Here is a 22,824-nt window from a genome sequence, read left to right on the forward strand (position 1 = left end):
TGGCGGTGTTGGTGGTGGTGTTGGTGGTGGTGTTGGTGGCGGTGATGTTGGTGGTGGTGTTGTTGGTGGTGTTGGTGGTGTTGTTGGTGGTGTTGGTGGTGTTGGTGGTGATGTTGGTGGTGATGTTGGTGGTGGTGTTGGTGATGTTGGTGATGTTGGTGGTGGTGGCGGTGATGTTGGTGGTGATGTTGGTGGCGGTGATGTTGGTGGTGATGTTGGTGGTGGTGTTGGTGGCGGTGTTGGTGGTGGTGTTGGTGGTGGTGTTGGTGGCGGTGATGTTGGTGGTGATGTTGGTGGTGGTGTTGGTGGCGGTGGTGTTGGTGGCGGTGGTGTTGGTGGTGGTGGAATGAGTACCTGGTGTAGTGGTGTGTAGTAAACATCGTCACTGGGGAGACAAAGGTGGTCGGGTGTGGTGGTGCTGGCCACCCACCCCCTCTCGTTCGTGTGCCGTTCTGGCCTTCAGAGGTGCTGCTCGCTAACAGCACTTGCCCCTACAGTCTGTTAAGGCTATATGGGGGATCTTTATCTTTGTCGGTGTTGGTGGTGTTGGTGGTGGTGTTGGTGGTGGCGGTGTTGGCGGTGGCGGTGGTGTCGGTTGTGTTGGTGGTGGCGGTGTTGGTGGTGGCGGTGTTGGTGGTGGCGGTGTTGGTGGTGGTGGCGGTGTTGGTGGTGGCGGTGTTGGCGGTTGTGTTGGTGGTGGCGGTGTTGGTGGTGGCGGTGTTGGTGGTGGCGGTGGTGGTGTTGGTGGTGGTGGCGGTGTTGGTGGCGGTGTTGGTGGTGGCGGTGGTGGCGGTGTTGGCGGTGTTGGTGGCGGTGTTGGTGGTGGCGGTGGTGGTGTTGGTGGTGGTGGCGGTGTTGGTGGTGGCGGTGTTGGTGGTGGCGGTGTTGGTGTTGGTGGCGGTGTTGGTGGTGGCGGTGTTGGTGTTGGTGGCGGTGTTGGTGGTGGCGGTGTTGGTGTTGGTGGCTGTGTTGGTGTTGGTGGTGGCGGTGTTGGTGGTGTTGATGGTGTTGGTGGTGTTGATGTTGTTGGTGGTGGTGGTGGTGGTGGCGGTGGTGTGAGGGGAGGGGCTAGGGGCCAGGCTGGGTCCCCCCTCCCTCCCCTCCCCCCCCTCCGTGTGCTGGGGGGGGCTGGGGGGGGGCGCCCTCCTGCTGCTGCTGCTGCTGCTGCTGCTGCTTCCTCTTCAGCTGTGCGCGGTACTTCTGTGGGGAGCAGGACATCACCATCATCGTCATCATCACCACCATCATCATCATCACCGTCATCATGATCATGGTGGTGATGAGTGATGGTGAGTGAGTGATGGTGAGTGACGGTACTTCTGTGGGGAGCAGGACATCACCATCATCGTCATCATCACCACCATCATCATCACCGTCACTGTCATCATCACCATCATCATCATCATCGTCACGGTGATCATGGTGGTGGTGAGTGATGGTGAGTGAGTGATGGTGAGTGACGGTACTTCTGTGGGGAGCAGGACATCACCATCATCGTCATCATCACCACCACCACCATCATTACCACCGTCATCACCACCATCATCATCATTACCACCACCACCGTCATTACCACCATCATCACCATCATCGTCATCATCACCACCACCACCACCACCATTACCACCGTCATCATCACCACCACCACCACCATCATTACCACCGTCATCACCACCATCATCATCATTACCACCACCACCGTCATTACCACCATCATCACCATCATCGTCATCATCACCACCACCACCACCACCATTACCACCGTCATCATCACCACCACCACCACCACCATCATTACCACCATCATCACCATCATCGTCATCATCACCACCACCACCACCGTCATTACCACCATCACCATCATCATCACCACCATCATCATCATCGTCACGGTGATCATGGTGGTGGTGAGTGATGGTGAGTGACGGTACTTCTGTGGGGAGCAGGACATCACCATCATCGTCATCATCACCACCACCACCATCATTACCACCATCATCACCACCATCATCATCATTACCATCATCATCACCATCTCCACCATCACCGTCATCACCACCATCACCGTCATCATCACCACCATCATCGTCACGGTGATCATGGTGGTGGTGAGTGGTGGTGAGTGATGGTGAGTGATGGTGAGTGATGGCGAGTGAGTGATGGTGAGTGAGTGATGGTGAGTGAGTGATGGTGAGTGAGTGATGGTGAGTGATGGTGAGTGAGTGATGGTGAGTGAGTGATGGTGAGTGATGGTGAGTGAGTGATGATGAGTGAGTGATGGTGAGTGAGTGTATGAGTGAGTGTGTGAGTGAGTGAGTGTGTGAGTGTGTGAGTGAGTGTGTGAGTGTATGAGTGAGTGGATGAGTGAGTGAGTGTGTGAGTGTGTGTGTGAGTGTGTGAGTGAGTGAGTGTATGAGTGAGTGTGTGAGTGAGTGAATGCGTGTATGAGTGTGTGAGTGAGTGTGTGAGTGAGTGTATGAGTGAGTGTATAAGTGAGTGTGTGACTGAGTGTGTGAGTGAGTGAGTGACTGAGCGAGTGAGTGACTGAGTGAGTGAGTGAGTGTATGTGTGACTGAGTGACTGAGTGTGTGTGAGTGTGTGACTGAGTGAGTGATTGAGTGTATGAGTGACTGTGTGAGTGACTGAGTGAGTGACTGTATGAGTGAGTGAGTGTGTGACTGAGTGTATGAGTGAGTGTATGAGTGAGCGTGTGTATGTGTGAGTGACTGAGCGAGTGAGTGACTGAGCGAGTGAGTGAGTGCATGAGTGAGTGTATGAGTGACTGTGTGAGTGAGTGACTGAGTGAGTGACTGTATGAGTGAGCGAGTGAGTGAGTGACTGTATGAGTGAGTGAGTGTGTGAGTGAGCGTGTATGTGAGTGAGTGTGTGAGTGTGTGAGTGTGTGATTGAGTGAGTGTATGAGTGAGTGAGTGTGTGACTGAGTGCATGAGTGAGTGTATGAGTGAGCGTGTGAGTGAGTGAGTGAGTGAATGAGTGAGTGTGTAATTGTGTGATTGAGTGAGTGTGTGATTGTGTGAGTGTGTGATTGTGTGATTGAGTGAGTGAGTGTGTGATTGAGTGAGTGTGTGATTGTGTGATTGAGTGAGTGAGTGTGTGATTGTGTGATAGTGTGATTGAGTGAGTGAGTGACTGAGTGTGTGAGTGAGTGTATGAGTGTGTGAGTGAGTGTGTGACTGAGTGAGCGAGTGAGTGAATGAGTGTATGAGTGTGTGAGTGAGTGTGTGAGTGAGTGTGTGAGTGAGGGTGTGAGTGTGTGACTGAGTGAGTGAGTGTATGTGTGACTGAGTGACTGAGTGTGAGTGAGTGTGTGAGTGTGTGTGTGAGTGAGTGAGTGTATGAGTGAGTGTGTGAGTGAGTGAGTGAGTGTGTGAGTGTGTGAGTGAGTGTATGAGTGAGTGTATGAGTGACTGTGTGAGTGATTGTATGAGTGAGTGTATGAGTGAGTGAGTGTATGAGTGAGTGTGTGATTGTGTGATTGAGTGAGTGTGTGATTGTGTGATTGAGTGAGTGAGTGTGTGATTGTGTGATTGAGTGAGTGAGTGTGTGATTGTGTGATTGAGTGAGTGAGTGACTGAGTGTGTGAGTGAGTGTGTGATTGTGTGACTGAGTGACTGAGTGAGTGAGTGTGTGATTGAGTGACTGAGTGAGTGACTGAGTGAGTGACTGTATGAGTGACCGTGTGACTGAGCGAGTGAGTGAGTGAGTGACTGTATGAGTGAGTGAGTGACTGTATGAGTGAGTGAGCGTGTGAGTGAGTGACTGACTGACTGAGTGAGTGACTGAGTGAGTGACTGTATGAGTGAGTGACTGACTGAGTGAGTGACTGAGTGAGTGACTGAGTGAGTGACTGTATGAGTGAGTGAGTGACTGAGTGAGTGAGTGACTGTATGAGTGAGTGAGTGACTGACTGAGTGAGTGAGTGACTGACTGTGTGAGTGACTGACTGAGTGAGTGAGTGACTGATTGAGTGACTGACTGTATGAGTGACTGACTGAGTGAGTGTATGAGTGAGTGAGTGACTGTATGAGTGTATGAGTGAGTGTATGACTGAGTGAGTGACTGACTGTGTGAGTGAGTGAGTGACTGACTGTGTGAGTGAGTGAGTGACTGAGTGAGTGACTGTATGAGTGTATGAGTGAGTGTATGACTGAGTGAGTGACTGACTGTGTGAGTGAGTGACTGAGTGAGTGAGTGACTGAGTGAGTGACTGTATGAGTGAGTGAGTGAGTGAGTGACTGAGTGAGTGAGTGAGTGACTGACTGACTGAGTGAGTGACTGTATGAGTGAGTGACTGACTGAGTGAGTGAGTGAGTGACTGACTGTGTGAGTGAGTGAGTGACTGAGTGAGTGACTGACTGTATGAGTGACTGACTGAGTGAGTGTATGAGTGAGTGAGTGACTGACTGTGTGAGTGAGTGACTGAGTGAGTGACTGTATGAGTGTATGAGTGAGTGTATGACTGAGTGAGTGACTGACTGTGTGAGTGAGTGAGTGAGTGACTGACTGTGTGAGTGAGTGAATGAGTGAGTGACTGTATGAGTGTATGAGTGAGTGTATGACTGAGTGAGTGACTGACTGAGTGAGTGAGTGACTGAGTGAGTGACTGTATGAGTGAGTGAGTGACTGACTAAGTGAGTGAGTGACTGACTGTGTGAGTGAGTGAGTGAGTGACTGACTGAGTGAGTGAGTGACTGAGTGAGTGAGTGACTGAGTGAGTGAGTGACTGAATGAGTGACTGACTGAGTGAGTGAGTGACTGAGTGAGTGACTGTATGAGTGAGTGAGTGACTGACTAAGTGAGTGAGTGACTGACTGTGTGAGTGAGTGAGTGACTGACTGACTGAGTGAGTGAGTGACTGAGTGAGTGAGTGACTGAGTGAGTGAGTGAGTGACTGAGTGAGTGACTGACTGAGTGAGTGAGTGACTGAGTGAGTGACTGTATGAGTGAGTGAGTGACTGACTAAGTGAGTGAGTGACTGACTGTGTGAGTGAGTGAGTGAGTGACTGACTGAGTGAGTGAGTGACTGAGTGAGTGAGTGAGTGACTGAGTGAGTGACTGAGTGAGTGACTGACTGTATGAGTGAGTGAGTGACTGACTGAGTGAGTGAGTGACTGACTGTGTGAGTGAGTGACTGACTGACTGAGTGACTGAGTGTATGAGTGAGTGAGTGACTGACTGTGTGAGTGAGTGACTGTATGAGTGAGTGAGTGAGTGACTGACTGTGTGAGTGAGTGACTGACTGAGTGAGTGACTGAGTGAGTGACTGACTGTATGAGTGACTGACTGAGTGAGTGAGTGACTGAGTGAGTGACTGACTGTGTGAGTGAGTGACTGAGTGAGTGACTGTATGAGTGAGTGAGTGAGTGACTGACTGTGTGAGTGAGTGACTGAGTGAGTGACTGAGCGAGTGAGTGAGTGAGTGACTGAGTGTATGAGTGAGTGAGTGACTGAGTGATTGACTGTATGAGTGAGTGACTGTGTGAGTGAGTGACTGAGTGAGTGACTGTGTGAGTGAGTGAGTGTGTGACTGAGTGAGTGAGTGAGTGTATGTGTGACTGAGTGACTGAGTGTATGAGTGAGTGACTGAGTGTGTGACTGAGTGTATGAGTGAGTGTGTGAGTGAGTGTGTGAGTGTATGAGTGTGTGTGTGTGTGATTGAGTGACTGAGTGTATGAGTGAGTGTATGAGTGACTGAGTGAGTGAGTGACTGAGTGAGTGACTGTATGAGTGACCGTGTGACTGAGTGAGTGAGTGAGTGAGTGACTGAGTGTATGAGTGAGTGAGTGACTGAGTGAGTGACTGTATGAGTGAGTGTATGAGTGACCGTGTGACTGAGCGAGTGAGTGAGTGAGTGAGTGACTGAGTGAGTGACTGACTGAGTGAGTGACTGAGTGACTGAGTGAGTGACTGAGTGAGTGAGTGACTGTGTGACTGAGTGAGTGAGTGACTGTGTGAGTGACTGTGTGAGTGAGTGAGTGACTGAGTGAGTGAGTGAGTGACTGAGGCCTGCACCTCGACGTTGCGGTAGTGAAGGGAGCTGCTGCAGTGAACTTTCATGGCGACGTCCACGCGGTTGTAGAAGAGGCAGCAGAGCTGGCAGTAGAAGCCGGTCTTGGGGACCAAGAACTCTATCCCTGTGAGATGGGGGGGTCACAGTGTTAGAGATGGGGGTCAAGGTGCTAGAGATGGGGGTCAAGGTGCTAGAGATGGGGGTCACAGTGTTAGAGACGGGGGTCACGGTGTTAGGGATGGGGGTCACAGTGTTAGAGACGGGGGTCACGGTGCTAGAGATGGGGGTCACGGTGCTAGAGACGGGGGTCACAGTGCTAGAGATGGGGGTCACAGAGCTAGAGATGGGGGTCACAGTGTTAGAGATGGGGGGGTCACGGTGCTAGAGATGGGGGTCACAGTGCTAGAGATGGGGGTCACAGTGCTAGAGATGGGGGTCACAGTGCTAGAGATGGGGGTCACAGCGCTAGAGATGGGGGTCACGGTGCTAGAGATGGGGGTCAAGGTGCTAGAGATGGGGGTCACAGTGTTAGAGATGGGGGTCACAGCGCTAGAGATGGGGGTCAAGGTGCTAGAGATGGGGGTCACAGTGCTAGAGATGGGGGTCACGGTGTTAGGGATGGGGGTCACAGTGTTAGAGACGGGGGTCACGGTGTTAGAGATGGGGGTCACAGTGTTAGAGATGGGGGTCACAGTGTTAGAGACGGGGGTCACAGTGTTAGAGATGGGGGTCACAGTGGTAGAGATGGGGGTCACAGTGCTAGAGATGGGGGTCACAGTGTTAGAGATGGGGGTCACAGTGTTAGAGATGGGGGTCACAGTGTTAGAGACGGGGGTCACAGTGTTAGAGACGGGGGTCACAGTGTTAGAGATGGGGGTCACAGTGTTAGAGATGGGGGTCACAGTGTTAGAGACGGGGGTCACGGTGTTAGGGATGGGGGTCACAGTGCTAGAGATGGGGGTCACAGTGTTAGAGACGGGGGTCACAGTGTTAGAGATGGGGGTCACGGTGCTAGAGATGGGGGTCACAGTGCTAGAGATGGGGGTCACGGTGCTAGAGATGGGGGTCACAGTGTTAGAGATGGGGGTCACGGTGCTAGAGATGGGGGTCACAGTGCTAGAGATGGGGGTCACGGTGCTAGAGATGGGGGTCACGGTGCTAGAGATGGGGGTCACGGTGTTAGGGATGGGGGTCACAGTGTTAGAGACGGGGGTCACGGTGCTAGAGATGGGGGTCACAGTGCTAGAGATGGGGGTCACGGCGCTAGAGATGGGGGTCACAGTGCTAGAGATGGGGGTCACAGAGCTAGAGATGGGGGTCAAGGCGCTAGAGATGGGGGTCACAGTGTTAGAGATAGGGGTCACAGTGCTAGAGATGGGGGTCACAGTGTTAGAGACGGGGGTCACAGTGTTAGAGATGGGGGGGTCACGGTGCTAGAGATGGGGGTCACAGTGCTAGAGATGGGGGTCACAGTGCTAGAGATGGGGGTCACAGTGCTAGAGATGGGGGTCACAGCGCTAGAGATGGGGGTCACGGTGCTAGAGATGGGGGTCAAGGTGCTAGAGATGGGGGTCACAGTGTTAGAGATGGGGGTCACAGCGCTAGAGATGGGGGTCAAGGTGCTAGAGATGGGGGTCACAGTGCTAGAGATGGGGGTCACGGTGTTAGGGATGGGGGTCACAGTGTTAGAGACGGGGGTCACGGTGTTAGAGATGGGGGTCACAGTGTTAGAGATGGGGGTCACAGTGTTAGAGACGGGGGTCACAGTGTTAGAGATGGGGGTCACAGTGGTAGAGATGGGGGTCACAGTGCTAGAGATGGGGGTCACAGTGTTAGAGATGGGGGTCACAGTGTTAGAGATGGGGGTCACAGTGTTAGAGACGGGGGTCACAGTGTTAGAGACGGGGGTCACAGTGTTAGAGATGGGGGTCACAGTGTTAGAGATGGGGGTCACAGTGTTAGAGACGGGGGTCACGGTGTTAGGGATGGGGGTCACAGTGCTAGAGATGGGGGTCACAGTGTTAGAGACGGGGGTCACAGTGTTAGAGATGGGGGTCACGGTGCTAGAGATGGGGGTCACAGTGCTAGAGATGGGGGTCACGGTGCTAGAGATGGGGGTCACAGTGTTAGAGATGGGGGTCACGGTGCTAGAGATGGGGGTCACAGTGCTAGAGATGGGGGTCACGGTGCTAGAGATGGGGGTCACGGTGCTAGAGATGGGGGTCACGGTGTTAGGGATGGGGGTCACAGTGTTAGAGACGGGGGTCACGGTGCTAGAGATGGGGGTCACAGTGCTAGAGATGGGGGTCACGGCGCTAGAGATGGGGGTCACAGTGCTAGAGATGGGGGTCACAGAGCTAGAGATGGGGGTCACAGTGTTAGAGATGGGGGTCACGGCGCTAGAGATGGGGGGGGTCACAGAGCTAGAGATGGGGGTCAAGGCGCTAGAGATGGGGGTCACAGTGCTAGAGATAGGGGTCACAGAGCTAGAGATGGGGGTCAAGGCGCTAGAGATGGGGGTCACAGTGTTAGAGATAGGGGTCACAGTGCTAGAGATGGGGGTCACAGTGTTAGAGACGGGGGTCACAGTGTTAGAGATGGGGGTCACGGTGCTAGAGATGGGGGTCACAGTGCTAGAGATGGGGGTCACGGTGCTAGAGATGGGGGTCACAGTGTTAGAGATGGGGGTCACGGTGCTAGAGATGGGGGTCACAGTGCTAGAGATGGGGGTCACGGTGCTAGAGATGGGGGTCACGGTGCTAGAGATGGGGGTCACGGTGTTAGGGATGGGGGTCACAGTGTTAGAGACGGGGGTCACGGTGCTAGAGATGGGGGTCACAGTGCTAGAGATGGGGGTCACGGCGCTAGAGATGGGGGTCACAGTGCTAGAGATGGGGGTCACAGAGCTAGAGATGGGGGTCACAGTGTTAGAGATGGGGGTCACGGCGCTAGAGATGGGGGGGGTCACAGAGCTAGAGATGGGGGTCAAGGCGCTAGAGATGGGGGTCACAGTGCTAGAGATAGGGGTCACAGAGCTAGAGATGGGGGTCAAGGCGCTAGAGATGGGGGTCACAGTGTTAGAGATAGGGGTCACAGTGCTAGAGATGGGGGTCACAGTGCTAGAGATGGGGGTCAAGGCGCTAGAGATGGGGGTCACAGTGGTAGAGATGGGGGTCACAGTGCTAGAGATGGGGGTCACAGTGTTAGAGATGGGGGTCACGGCGTTAGAGATGGGGGTCACGGCGCTAGAGACGGGGGTCACAGTGTTAGAGACGAGGGTCACGGTGCTAGAGATGGGGGTCACGGTGCTAGAGATGGGGGTCACGGTGCTAGAGATGGGGGTCACGGTGCTAGAGATGGGGGTCACAGTGCTAGAGATGGGGGTCACGGCGCTAGAGATGGGGGTCACAGTGCTAGAGATGGGGGTCACAGAGCTAGAGATGGGGGTCACAGTGTTAGAGATGGGGGTCACGGCGCTAGAGATGGGGGGGGTCACAGAGCTAGAGATGGGGGTCAAGGCGCTAGAGATGGGGGTCACAGTGCTAGAGATAGGGGTCACAGAGCTAGAGATGGGGGTCAAGGCGCTAGAGATGGGGGTCACAGTGTTAGAGATAGGGGTCACAGTGCTAGAGATGGGGGTCACAGTGTTAGAGATGGGGGTCACGGTGCTAGAGATGGGGGTCACAGTGCTAGAGATGGGGGTCACGGTGCTAGAGATGGGGGTCACAGTGTTAGAGATGGGGGTCACGGTGCTAGAGATGGGGGTCACAGTGCTAGAGATGGGGGTCATGGTGCTAGAGATGGGGGTCACGGTGCTAGAGATGGGGGTCACGGTGTTAGGGATGGGGGTCACAGTGTTAGAGACGGGGGTCACGGTGCTAGAGATGGGGGTCACAGTGCTAGAGATGGGGGTCACGGCGCTAGAGATGGGGGTCACAGTGCTAGAGATGGGGGTCACAGAGCTAGAGATGGGGGTCACAGTGTTAGAGATGGGGGTCACGGCGCTAGAGATGGGGGGGGTCACAGAGCTAGAGATGGGGGTCAAGGCGCTAGAGATGGGGGTCACAGTGCTAGAGATAGGGGTCACAGAGCTAGAGATGGGGGTCAAGGCGCTAGAGATGGGGGTCACAGTGTTAGAGATAGGGGTCACAGTGCTAGAGATGGGGGTCACAGTGCTAGAGATGGGGGTCAAGGCGCTAGAGATGGGGGTCACAGTGGTAGAGATGGGGGTCACAGTGCTAGAGATGGGGGTCACAGTGTTAGAGATGGGGGTCACGGCGTTAGAGATGGGGGTCACGGCGCTAGAGATGGGGGTCACAGTGTTAGAGACGAGGGTCACGGTGCTAGAGATGGGGGTCACGGTGCTAGAGATGGGGGTCACGGTGCTAGAGATGGGGGTCACGGTGCTAGAGATGGGGGTCACAGTGCTAGAGATGGGGGTCACGGTGCTAGAGATGGGGGTCACAGCGCTAGAGACGGGGGTCACAGTGTTAGAGATGGGGGTCACAGTGCTAGAGATGGGGGTCACAGCGCTAGAGACGGGGGTCACAGCGCTAGAGATGGGGGTCACAGCGCTAGAGACGCGGGTCACAGTGGTAGAGATGGGGGTCACAGCGCTAGAGATGGGGGTCACAGCGCTAGAGATGGGGGTCACAGTGCTAGAGATGGGGGTCACAGCGCTAGAGAGGGGGGTCACAGTGCTAGAGATGGGGGTCACAGTGCTAGAGATGGGGGTCACAGCGCTAGAGATGGGGGTCACAGCGCTAGAGATGGGGGTCACAGCGCTAGAGATGGGGGTCACAGAGCTAGAGATGGGGGTCACAACGCTAGAGATGGGGGTCACAGCGCTAGAGATGGGGGTCACAGAGCTAGAGATGGGGGTCACAGCGCTAGAGATGGGGGTCACAGAGCTAGAGATGAGGGTCACAGTGCTAGAGATGAGGGTCACAGTGCTAGAGATGGGGGTCACAGCGCTAGAGATGAGGGTCACAGCGCTAGAGATGGGGGTCACAGTGCTAGAGATGAGGGTCACAGTGCTAGAGATGAGGGTCACAGTGCTAGAGATGGGGGTCACAGTGCTAGAGATGGGGGTCACAGTGCTAGAGAGGGGGGTCACAGCGCTAGAGATGGGGGTCACAGTGCTAGAGATGGGGGTCACAGTGCTAGAGATGGGGGTCACAGCGCTAGAGAGGGGGGTTACAGTGCTAGAGATGGGGGTCACAGTGCTAGAGATGGGGGTCACAGCGCTAGAGAGGGGGGTTACAGTGCTAGAGATGGGGGTCACAGTGCTAGAGATGGGGGCAGTGGCGGCTCCTGCAAAATCTCTCAGGGGGGGCAAATGTCTGGATGATTGATAAGGATAAGGTCCACCCATGCAATGAATAAATTAACAGCTTAAGCATGTAAAGGCAACTTCACTTCTTTAATATTAATGAAAAATAAAGTGACTCTTACAATATACATCTTGTTTGTTTCTATACTCACTATTAAAACAAACCACTCAAGTTTCTTTTATTAAAGATTCCACTAGGTGGCGACAAATTATATTGTTGGATGAAACGTGCTTACGTATGATGACGTAAGCACGTATGATGACGTAAGCACGTTAGGGCGAGCCCTCCCGGAAGCCATTGAGAATGCATTGCAGCGCCCCCGTTCGAAAAAAAACATCTTTGAATGTAAGTCTATGGGGCCACTCGGGGCGATTCTCAGCCGGAGTGAAATCGCCCAAAAAGAGGCGGTACTCCACAGAACGTGACATGACGCTGATTGGACTCTATCCAGAGGCTGACAGTGACGGCTAGCGTGACTCTGTGGTTGAATGACATTGGTGGTGCGTCGCCCAATCGCCCTAATGAAGAAACCGCCCCTGGATGGGGGTCACAGCGCTAGAGATGGGGGTCACAGTGCTAGAGATGGGGGTCACAGCGCTAGAGATGGGGGTCACAGCGCTAGAGAGGGGGGTCACAGCGCTAGAGATGAGGGTCACAGCGCTAGAGACGGGGGTCACAGCGCTAGAGATGAGGGTCACAGCGCTAGAGAGGGGGGTCACAGCGCTAGAGATGGGGGTCACAGCGCTAGAGATGGGGGTCACAGTGCTAGAGAGGGGGGTCACAGCGCTAGAGATGGGGGTCACAGTGCTAGAGATGGGGGTCACAGCGCTAGAGATGGGGGTCACAGTGCTAGAGATGGGGGTCACAGTGCTAGAGAGGGGGGTCACAGCGCTAGAGATGGGGGTCACAGTGCTAGAGATGGGGGTCACAGCGCTAGAGATGGGGGTCACAGTGCTAGAGATGGGGGTCACAGCGCTAGAGAGGGGGGTCACAGCGCTAGAGATGAGGGTCACAGCGCTAGAGACGGGGGTCACAGCGCTAGAGATGGGGGTCACAGCGCTAGAGAGGGGGGTCACAGCGCTAGAGATGGGGGTCACAGCGCTAGAGATGGGGGTCACAGTGCTAGAGACGGGGGTCACGGTGCTAGAGATGGGGGTCACAGTGCTAGAGATGGGGGTGGGGGTCACAGCGCTAGAGATGGGGGGGTCACAGCTGAGCCAGTGCTGCTCACCGATTGGTTCTCCCATCGATGGCTGTGAGGCTCCAGCCGTCTGCAGAATCTTGGCTTTCTTTGACGCTGGTTCGTCCTCTGGGTCCGTACGTTCTACACCACAACCATCACCACCATCACCACCATCACCACAACCATCACCACAACCATCACCATCATCACCACCATCATCACAACCATCACCATCATCACCACAACCATCACCACAACCATCACCACCATCACCACCATCATCACCACCATCATCACCACCATCATCACCACCATCATCACCACCATCACCACAACCATCACCAGCATCACCACCATCACCACCATCACCACGATAACCACCAACATCGCCATGATCACCACGATCACCACCACCATCACCACCATCACCACCACCATGAAATACCACGATGACCACAACCACCATCACCACCATCACCAACACCACCATTAGCATGATCAATACCACCACCACCACACAAACATCACCACCACCATAGACTCAACACTGCACCATAGACTCAGCACTGCACCATAGACTCAGCACTGCCCATAGACTCAACACTGCACCATAGACTCACACTGCACCATAGACTAACACTGCACCATAGACTCAACACTGCACCATAGACTCAGCACTGCCCATAGACTCAGCACTGCCCATAGACTCAGCACTGCACCATAGACTCAACACTGCCCATAGACTCAGCACTGCCCATAGACTCAACACTGCACCATAGACTCAGCACTGCCCATAGACTCAGCACTGCACCATAGACTCAACACTGCACCATAGACTCAACACTGCACCATAGACTCAACACTACCCATAGACTCAACACTGCACCATAGACTCAACACTACCCATAGACTCAACACTGCCCATAGACTCAGCACTGCACCATAGACTCAACACTGCACCATAGACTCAACACTGCACCATAGACTCACCACTGCTCAGACTCAACACTGCCCACAGACTCAACACTGCACCACAGACTCAACACTGCACCATAGACTCAACACTGCACCACAGACTCAACACTGCCCACAGACTCAACACTGCACCATAGACTCAACACTGCACCATAGACTCAACACTGCACCATAGACTCAACACTGCACCACAGACTCAACACTGCACCATAGACTCAACACTGCACCACAGACTCAACACTGCCCACAGACTCAACACTGCACCACAGACTCAACACTGCACCATAGACTCAACACTACCCAAAAACTCAACACTGCCCATAGACTCCACACTGCACCATAGACTCAACACTGCACCACAGACTCAACACTGCACCATAGACTCAACACTGCCCAAAGACTCAACACTGCCCATAGACTCAACACTGCCCATAGACTCAACACTGCCCATAGACTCAACACTGCCCATAGACTCAGCACTGCACCATAGACTCAACACTGCACCATAGACTCAACACTGCCCATAGACTCAACACTACCCATAGACTCAACACTGCACCATAGACTCAACACTGCCACCCATAGACTCATCACTGCCCATAGACTCAACACTACCCATAGACTCAACACTGCCCATAGACTCAACACTGCCCATAGACTCAACACTGCACCATAGACTCAGCACTGCACCATAGACTCAACACTGCACCATAGACTCAACACTGCACCACAGACTCAATACTGCACTATAGACTCAACACTGCACCATAGACTCATTACTGCACCACAGACTCAATACTGCACTATAGACTCAACACTGCACCATAGACTCAACACTACCCATAGACTCATCACTACCCATAGACTCAACACTGCACCACAGACTCAACACTGCCCATACCACAACACTGCCCATAGACTCAACACTGCCCATAGACTCAGCACTGCACCATAGACTCAATACTGAACCATAGACTCAACACTGCACCATAGACTCAGTACTGCACCATAGACTCAACACTGCCCATAGACTCAACACTGCACCATAGACTCAACACTGCACCATAGACTCAACACTGCACCATAGACTCAACACTGCACCACAGACTCAACACTGCACCATAGACTCAACACTGCCCATAGACTCAACACTGCACCATAGACTCAACACTGCACCACAGACTCAACACTGCACCATAGACTCAACACTGCCCATAGACTCAACACTACCCATAGACTCAACACTGCCCATACTCAACACTGCACCATAGACTCAACACTGCACCATAGACTCAACACTGCACCATAGACTCAACACTGCACCATAGACTCAACACTGCCCATAGACTCAACACTGCACCATAGACTCAACACTGCCCATACTCAACACTGCACCATAGACTCAACACTGCACCATAGACTCAACACTGCCCATAGACTCAACACTGCACCATAGACTCAACACTGCCCATAGACTCAACACTGCCCATAGACTCAACACTGCACCATAGACTCAACACTGACCATAGACTCAACACTGCACCATAGACTCAACACTGCCCATAGACTCAACACTACCCATAGACTCATCACTACCCATAGACTCAACACTGCACCACAGACTCAACACTGCCCACAGACTCAACACTGCACCACAGACTCAACACTGCACCATAGACTCAACACTACCCAAAAACTCAACACTGCCCATAGACTCAACACTGCACCATAGACTCAACACTGCACCACAGACTCAACACTGCACCATAGACTCAACACTGCCCAAAGACTCAACACTGCCCATAGACTCAACACTGCCCATAGACTCAACACTGCCCATAGACTCAACACTGCCCATAGACTCAGCACTGCACCATAGACTCAACACTGCACCATAGACTCAACACTGCCCATAGACTCAACACTGCACCATAGACTCAACACTGCACCATAGAATCAACACTGCCCATAGACTCAACACTACCCATAGACTCAACACTGCACCATAGACTCAACACTGCCACCCATAGACTCATCACTGCCCATAGACTCAACACTACCCATAGACTCAACACTGCCCATAGACTCAACACTGCCCATAGACTCAACACTGCACCATAGACTCAACACTGCACCATAGACTCAACACTACCCATAGACTCAACACTGCCCATAGACTCAGCACTGCACCATAGACTCAACACTGCACCATAGACTCAACACTGCACCACAGACTCAACACTGCACCATAGACTCAACACTGCCCATAGACTCAACACTGCACCATAGACTCAACACTGCACCACAGACTCAACACTGCACCATAGACTCAACACTGCCCATAGACTCAACACTGCCCATAGACTCAACACTACCCATAGACTCAACACTGCCCATACTCAACACTGCACCATAGACTCAACACTGCACCATAGACTCAACACTGCACCATAGACTCAACACTGCACCATAGACTCAACACTGCCCATAGACTCAACACTGCACCATAGACTCAACACTGCCCATACTCAACACTGCACCATAGACTCAACACTGCACCATAGACTCAACACTGCCCATAGACTCAACACTGCACCATAGACTCAACACTGCCCATAGACTCAACACTGCCCATAGACTCAACACTGCACCATAGACTCAACACTGACCATAGACTCAACACTGCACCATAGACTCAACACTGCCCATAGACTCAACACTACCCATAGACTCATCACTACCCATAGACTCAACACTGCACCACAGACTCAACACTGCACCATAGACTCAACACTGCCCATAGACTCAATACTGAACCATAGACTCAACACTGCACCATAGACTCAGTACTGCACCATAGACTCAACACTGCCCATAGACTCAACACTGTACCATAGACTCAACACTGCACCATAGACTCAACACTGTCCGTAGACTCAACACTGCACCATAGACTCAACACTGCCCATAGACTCAACACTGCACCATAGACTCAACACTGCCCATAGACTCAACACTGCACCATAGACTCAACACTACCCATAGACTCAACACTACCCATAGACTCAACACTGCCCAAAGACTCAACACTGCACCACAGACTCAACACTGCCCATAGACTCAACACTGCACCATAGACTCAACACTACCCATAGACTCAACACTGCACCATAGACTCAGCACTGCCCATAGACTCAACACTGCCCAAAGACTCAACACTGCACCATAGACTCAACACTGCACCATAGACTCAGCACTGCCCATAGACTCAACACTGCACCATAGACTCAACACTGCACCATAGACTAAACACTGCACCATAGACTCAACACTGCCCATAGACTCAACACTGCCCATAGACTCAACACTGCCCATAGACTCAACACTGCCCATAGACTCAACACTGCCCATAGACTCAACACTGCCCCCCCCCCACCGCCTCCCCCCCTCACCCAGGGCATCTCCTGCTTGTCGCTGGGTCTCCGTGGTGACCTCCACCCCGCGTGACGACGTCGCCACCTCCGCCACAGGAGCCGCCCCCTTCACCTTGCCTCCCATTGGCTGCTGCCCGTCAGCTGACGGTGTCTCTGCTGCCGCCACCCCATGTGACACTGATTTCTCTGATGCCGCCACCCCATGTGACACTGATTTCTCTGATGCCGCCACCCCATGTGAGACTGATTTCTCTGATGCCGCCACCCCATGTGACACTGATTTCTCTGGTGCCGCCACCCCATGTGACACTGATTTCTCTGGTGCCGCCACCCCATGTGACACTGATTTCTCTGATGCCGCCACCCCATGTGACACTGATTTCTCTGCTGCCGCCACCCCATGTGACACTGATTTCTCTGATGCCGCCACCCCATGTGACACGGATTTCTCTGCTGCCGCCACCCCATGTGACACTGATTTCACAGCTGCCGCCACCCCATGTGACACTGATTTCTCTGCTGCCGCCACCCCATGTGACACTGATTTCACAGCTGCCGCCACCCCATGTGACACTGATTTCTCTGCTGCCGCCACCCCATGTGACACTGATTTCACAGTTGCCGCCACCCCATGTGACACTGATTTCTCTGGTGCCGCCACCCCATGTGACACTGATTCTACAGCTGCCGCCACCCCATGTGACACTGATTCCACAGTTGCCGCCACCCCATGTGACACTGATTTCTCTGGTGCCGCCACCCCATGTGACACTGACTCTACAGTTGCCGCCACCCCATGTGACACTGATTTCTCTGGTGCCGCCACCCCATGTGACACTGACTCTACAGTTGCCGCCACCCCATGTGACACTGATTTCTCTGGTGCCGCCACCCCATGTGACACTGATTCTACAGTTGCCGCCACCCCATGTGACACTGACTCTACAGCTGCCGCCACCCCATGTGACACTGATTCTACAGTTGCCGCCACCCCATGTGACACTGACTCTACAGCTGCCGCCACCCCATGTGACACTGATTTATCTGGTGCCGCCACCCCATGTGACACTGATTCTACAGTTGCCGCCACCCCATGTGACACTGATTTCTCTGGTGCCGCCACCCCATGTGACACTGATTTCTCTGGTGCCGCCACCCCATGTGACACTGATTCTTCAGTTGCCGCCACCCCATGTGACACTGATGTCTCTGCTGCCGCCCCCCTATCTGACACCACCGTTCCCATTGGTCCCTCGCCGTCAGGTGACTCCGCCGCGGACGCCGCCCCCTTGGTTGAGTGACAGTCGTCCTCGGTGACCTCGTCCACCGTGACCATCTCGTCCATGTCGAGCGGGAAGGCCTCCTCCGCGTCACTCACACTCGACTGGGGGAGGAGCCAGGGGGAGGTGGGGTGAGCCATTGGGGGAGGGAGGGGATATTCAGATGAGTTAACCACAGAGATCCAGGCGGTACAGGTCTAGCAGAGGTCGCAACCGGGTACCCGATACCCGTACCCTACCCGATATCCGGCTACCCGTACCCGGCCGGGTACGGGTACACGTTTGCGACCCTGGTGCGGCCGGGTACGGGTACGGGTAGGCCGTGAGTCACTGGTGAGTCACCGTGATTGTCACTCATTTCCCAACGTCTTGTCTCTTCTCACAATTCAAGTTCCTAGAATCAACCCACCCGCGCCTGCAACATGGCTTCATCCCAGAGGTCGCAATCGGGTACCCGATACCCGTACCCTACCTGTACCCGGCCGGGTACGGCTAGGGTACGGGTAGGGTACGGGTACCCGTTTGCGACCCTGGTGCGGCCGGGTACGGGTAAGGAATCAAAACCCGTTTGCGACCTCTGCGGTATAGCTCCCGACAGAGGAGTGGCAGCCTCTCCTCCCGACACAAACACCAGAGCCAGTCCAGCAGACCTCCTGTATTCCAGGCGGTACCTGTCCAGCTCCCGACAGAGGAGTGGCAGCCTCCCCTCCGCAGCGGCCATGCACGCACAAAGACAAAGATCCCCCGTATAGCCTCTCAACAGACTTGTGGGGCAAGTGCTGTTTTTGAGCAGCACCTATGAAGGTTGACGCAGCACACGAGGTGGGTGGGTGGCCAGCGCCAGGCCCAAGTGCTCTCTTTGTCTCCCGATGTTTACACGGCGCACCAGTCACTCGTTTGAGTCCGAGTCGACCTAGGGGAGGCCCAGGACCGGTTCAGATAATCGTCACTGGTGTTGGCCGTGAGCGGGAATCGAACCCGTGTCGCCGGGTTCATAGCGCAGCGTAGCGCTAACCACTACACCCACCGCTCCCCACGCACGGACACACATCCACAGACTCATACACACACTCTCACACACACTCTCACACACAGACTCACACACACACTCTCACACACAGACTCACACACACTCTCACACACAGACACACAGACACACACACGGACACACACATACACAGACACACACATACACAGACTCGCACACGCAGACACACACACAATCTCTAACACACACTGTGACACACACAGACTCATACACTCTCACACACACTGGTTTGTACTGCTGTGCCAGGCTGGGTACATGAGGAGGAGGTGACGGGACAGACCCTGCAGGTGCCATGGGTTGTACTGCTGTGCCAGGCTAGGTGTATGAGGAGGAGGTCACGGGACAGACCCTGCAGGTGCCATGGGTTGTACTGCTGTGCCAGGCTAGGTGCATGAGGAGGAGGTCACGGGACAGACCCTGCAGGTGCCATGGGTTGTACTGCTGTGCCAGGCTAGGTGTATGAGGAGGAGGTCACGGGACAGACCCTGCAGGTGCCATGGGTTGTACTGTTGTGCCAGGCTAGGTGCATGAGGAGGAGGTCACGGGACAGACACTGCAGGTGCCATGGGTTGTACTGCTGTGCCAGGCTAGGTGCATGAGGAGGAGGTCACGGGACAGACCCTGCAGGTGCCATGGGTTGTACTGCTGTGCCAGGCTAGGTGCATGAGGAGGAGGTCACGTGACAAACCCTGCAGGTGCCATGGGTTGTACTGCTGTGCCAGGCTAGGTGCATGAGGAGGAGGTCACGGGACAGACCCTGCAGGTGCCATGGGTTGTACTGCTGTGCCAGGCTAGGTGCACGAGGAGGTCACGGGACAGACCCTGCAGGTGCCATGGGTTGTACTGCCGTTCCAGGCTAGGTGCACGAGGAGGTGGTGACGGGACAGACCCTGTGCATCACCGCTCCCCACGCACGGACACACACACACGCGGACACACATGCACACACGCACGGACACACACACGCGGACACACATGCACACACGCACGGACACACACACGCGGACACACATGCACACACGCGCGGACAGACATGCACACACGCACGGACACACACACGCGCGGACACACATGCACACACGCACGGACACACACACGCGGACAGACATGCACACACGCGCGGACAGACATGCACACACTCACGGACACACACACACGCGGACACACATGCACACACGCACGGACACACACACGCGCGGACACACATGCACACACGCACGGACACACGCGGGTAACCTTTTTTCTCGGTTCCTTCTCCGGCTCGGCTCCTGTCTCCTCCCCCTCCTCCTCCTCCACTTCCCTCTTTGCTCTCTTCGCAATGCCCGTCTCCTCCTCGGAGTCTCCCTCGGTGCGAGCGCGGACCAGCGTCGAAGTGGGACGCTTCGAGGCGGGGGAGGAGGGGGGCCGATCGGGAGACCCCTGCCTCCCAAACTCTGCGCGGGGGGCGGTCCCCTCGGCGGGCGCCTGTGCGGGGAGCTCCGTAGACGCCTTGGGGTCCTCGGTCCTAGGGGGGGTCAAGGGGGGAGGGGGGGACATGCACAGACCCAGTCTGTCGGAGTCTCTACTACACCCTGAGTGTCTATCAGACCCTGAGTCTCTACTACACCCTGAGTCTCTACTAGACCCCGAGTCTCTACTAGACCCTGAGTCTCTACACCCTGAGTCTCTACTACACCCTGAGTCTCTACTAGACCCTGAGTCTCTACTACACCCTGAGTCTCGACTAGACCCTGAGTCTCTACTAGACCCTGAGTCTCTACTACACCCTGAGTCTCTACTACACCCTGAGTGTCGACTAGACCCTGAGTCTCTACTAGACCCTGAGTCTCTACTAGACCCCGAGTCTCTACACCCTGAGTCTCTACTACACCCTGAGTCTCTACTAGACCCTGAGTCTCTACTACACCCTGAGTCTCGACTAGACCCTGAGTCTCTACTAGACCCTGAGTCTCTACTACACCCTGAGTCTCTACTACACCCTGAGTGTCGACTAGACCCTGAGTCTCTACTAGACCCTGAGTCTCGACTAGACCCTGAGTCTCTACTACACCCTGAGTCTCTACTACACCATGAGTCTCTATTAGACCCTGAGTCTCTACTAGACCCTGAGTCTCTACCAGACCCCGAGTCTCTACTAGACCCTGAGTCTCTACTAGACCCTGAGTCTCTACTACACCCTGAGTCTCTATTAGACCCTGAGTCTCTACTAGACCCCGAGTCTCTACTAGACCCTGAGTCTCTACTAGACCCCGAGTCTCTACTAGACCCTGAGTCTCTACTAGACCCTGAGTCTCTACTACACCCCGAGTCTCTACTAGACCCTGAGTCTCTACTACACCCTGAGTCTCTACTACACCCCGAGTCTCTACTACACCCCGAGTGTCTATCAGACCCTGAGTCTCTACTACACCCCGAGTCTCTACTAGACCCTGAGTCTCTACTACACCCCGAGTCTCTACTAGACCCTGAGTCTCTATTAGACCCTGAGTCTCTACTAGACCCTGAGTCTCTACTAGACCCTGAGTCTCTATTAGACCCTGAGTCTCTACTAGACCCTGAGTCTCTATTAGACCCTGAGTCCCTACTACACCCGAGTCTCTACTAGACCCCGAGTCTCTACTAGACCCCGAGTCTCTACACGCCGTGTCTCTACTAGACCCCGAGTCTCTACTACACCCTGAGTCTCTACTACACCCTGAGTCTCTACTACACCCTGAGTCTCTACTAGACCCTGAGTCTCTACTAGACCCTGAGTCTCTACTACACCCTGAGTCTCTACTAGACCCTGAGTCTCTACTAGACCCTGAGTCTCTACTAGACCCTGAGTCTCTACTAGACCCCGAGTCTCTACTACACCCTGAGTCTCTACTACACCCTGAGTCTCTACTACACCCTGAGTCTCTACTACACCCTGAGTCTCTACTAGACCCTGAGTCTCTACTAGACCCTGAGTCTCTACTACACCCTGAGTCTCTATTAGACCCTGAGTCTCTACTAGACCCCGAGTCTCTACACCCTGAGTCTCTACTAGACCCTGAGTCTCTACTAGACCCTGAGTCTCTACAGACCCTGAGTCTCTACTACACCCAGAGTCTCTACTAGACCCTGAGTCTCTACTAGACCCTGAGTCTCTACTACACCCTGAGTCTCTACTACACCCTGAGTCTCTACTACACCCTGAGTCTCTACTACACCCTGAGTCTCTACTACACCCTGAGTCTCTACTAGACCCTGAGTCTCTACTAGACCCCGAGTCTCTACTAGACCCTGAGTCTCTACTAGACCCTGAGTCTCTACTAGACCCTGAGTCTCTACTAGACCCGAGTCTCTACTACACCCAGAGTCTCTACTAGACCCTGAGTCTCTACTACACCCTGAGTCTCTACTAGACCCTGAGTCTCTACTAGACCCCGAGTCTCTGCTGCGTCTGCTCGAATGCACCAAGGGGCGCCCCCCTCTCTGCCGATGCCGAGCTTGTGGAGGCAAGAGGTCTTTCGGTAAAAGTCCAGAAGCTATAAAATAAATTAAATTCAATCACGA

General features: G+C 54.2%; 1 protein-coding gene across 1 annotated transcript in view; it reads right to left on the reverse strand.

Moving 5' to 3' along the window:
* Positions 1-379: 379 nt before the first annotated feature.
* The window catches only part of LOC144954444 (uncharacterized), a 32,265-nt gene continuing 9,820 nt past the window's right edge, over positions 380-22,824 (reverse strand). Inside the window, exons 6-10 of the mRNA XM_078884946.1 lie at positions 20,521-20,788; positions 16,975-18,340; positions 12,596-12,688; positions 6,034-6,155; positions 380-1,200 (exon numbers count right to left, since the gene is read on the reverse strand). Coding sequence (XP_078741072.1) covers positions 1,069-1,200; positions 6,034-6,155; positions 12,596-12,688; positions 16,975-18,340; positions 20,521-20,788 — 1,981 coding nt within the window. The 3' untranslated portion in view covers positions 380-1,068. The remainder of the gene's footprint in view (positions 1,201-6,033; positions 6,156-12,595; positions 12,689-16,974; positions 18,341-20,520; positions 20,789-22,824) is intronic.

This window comes from Lampetra fluviatilis, unplaced genomic scaffold (assembly GCF_964198595.1).
Source record: "Lampetra fluviatilis unplaced genomic scaffold, kcLamFluv1.1 SCAFFOLD_178, whole genome shotgun sequence".
NCBI lineage: Eukaryota > Metazoa > Chordata > Hyperoartia > Petromyzontiformes > Petromyzontidae > Lampetra > Lampetra fluviatilis.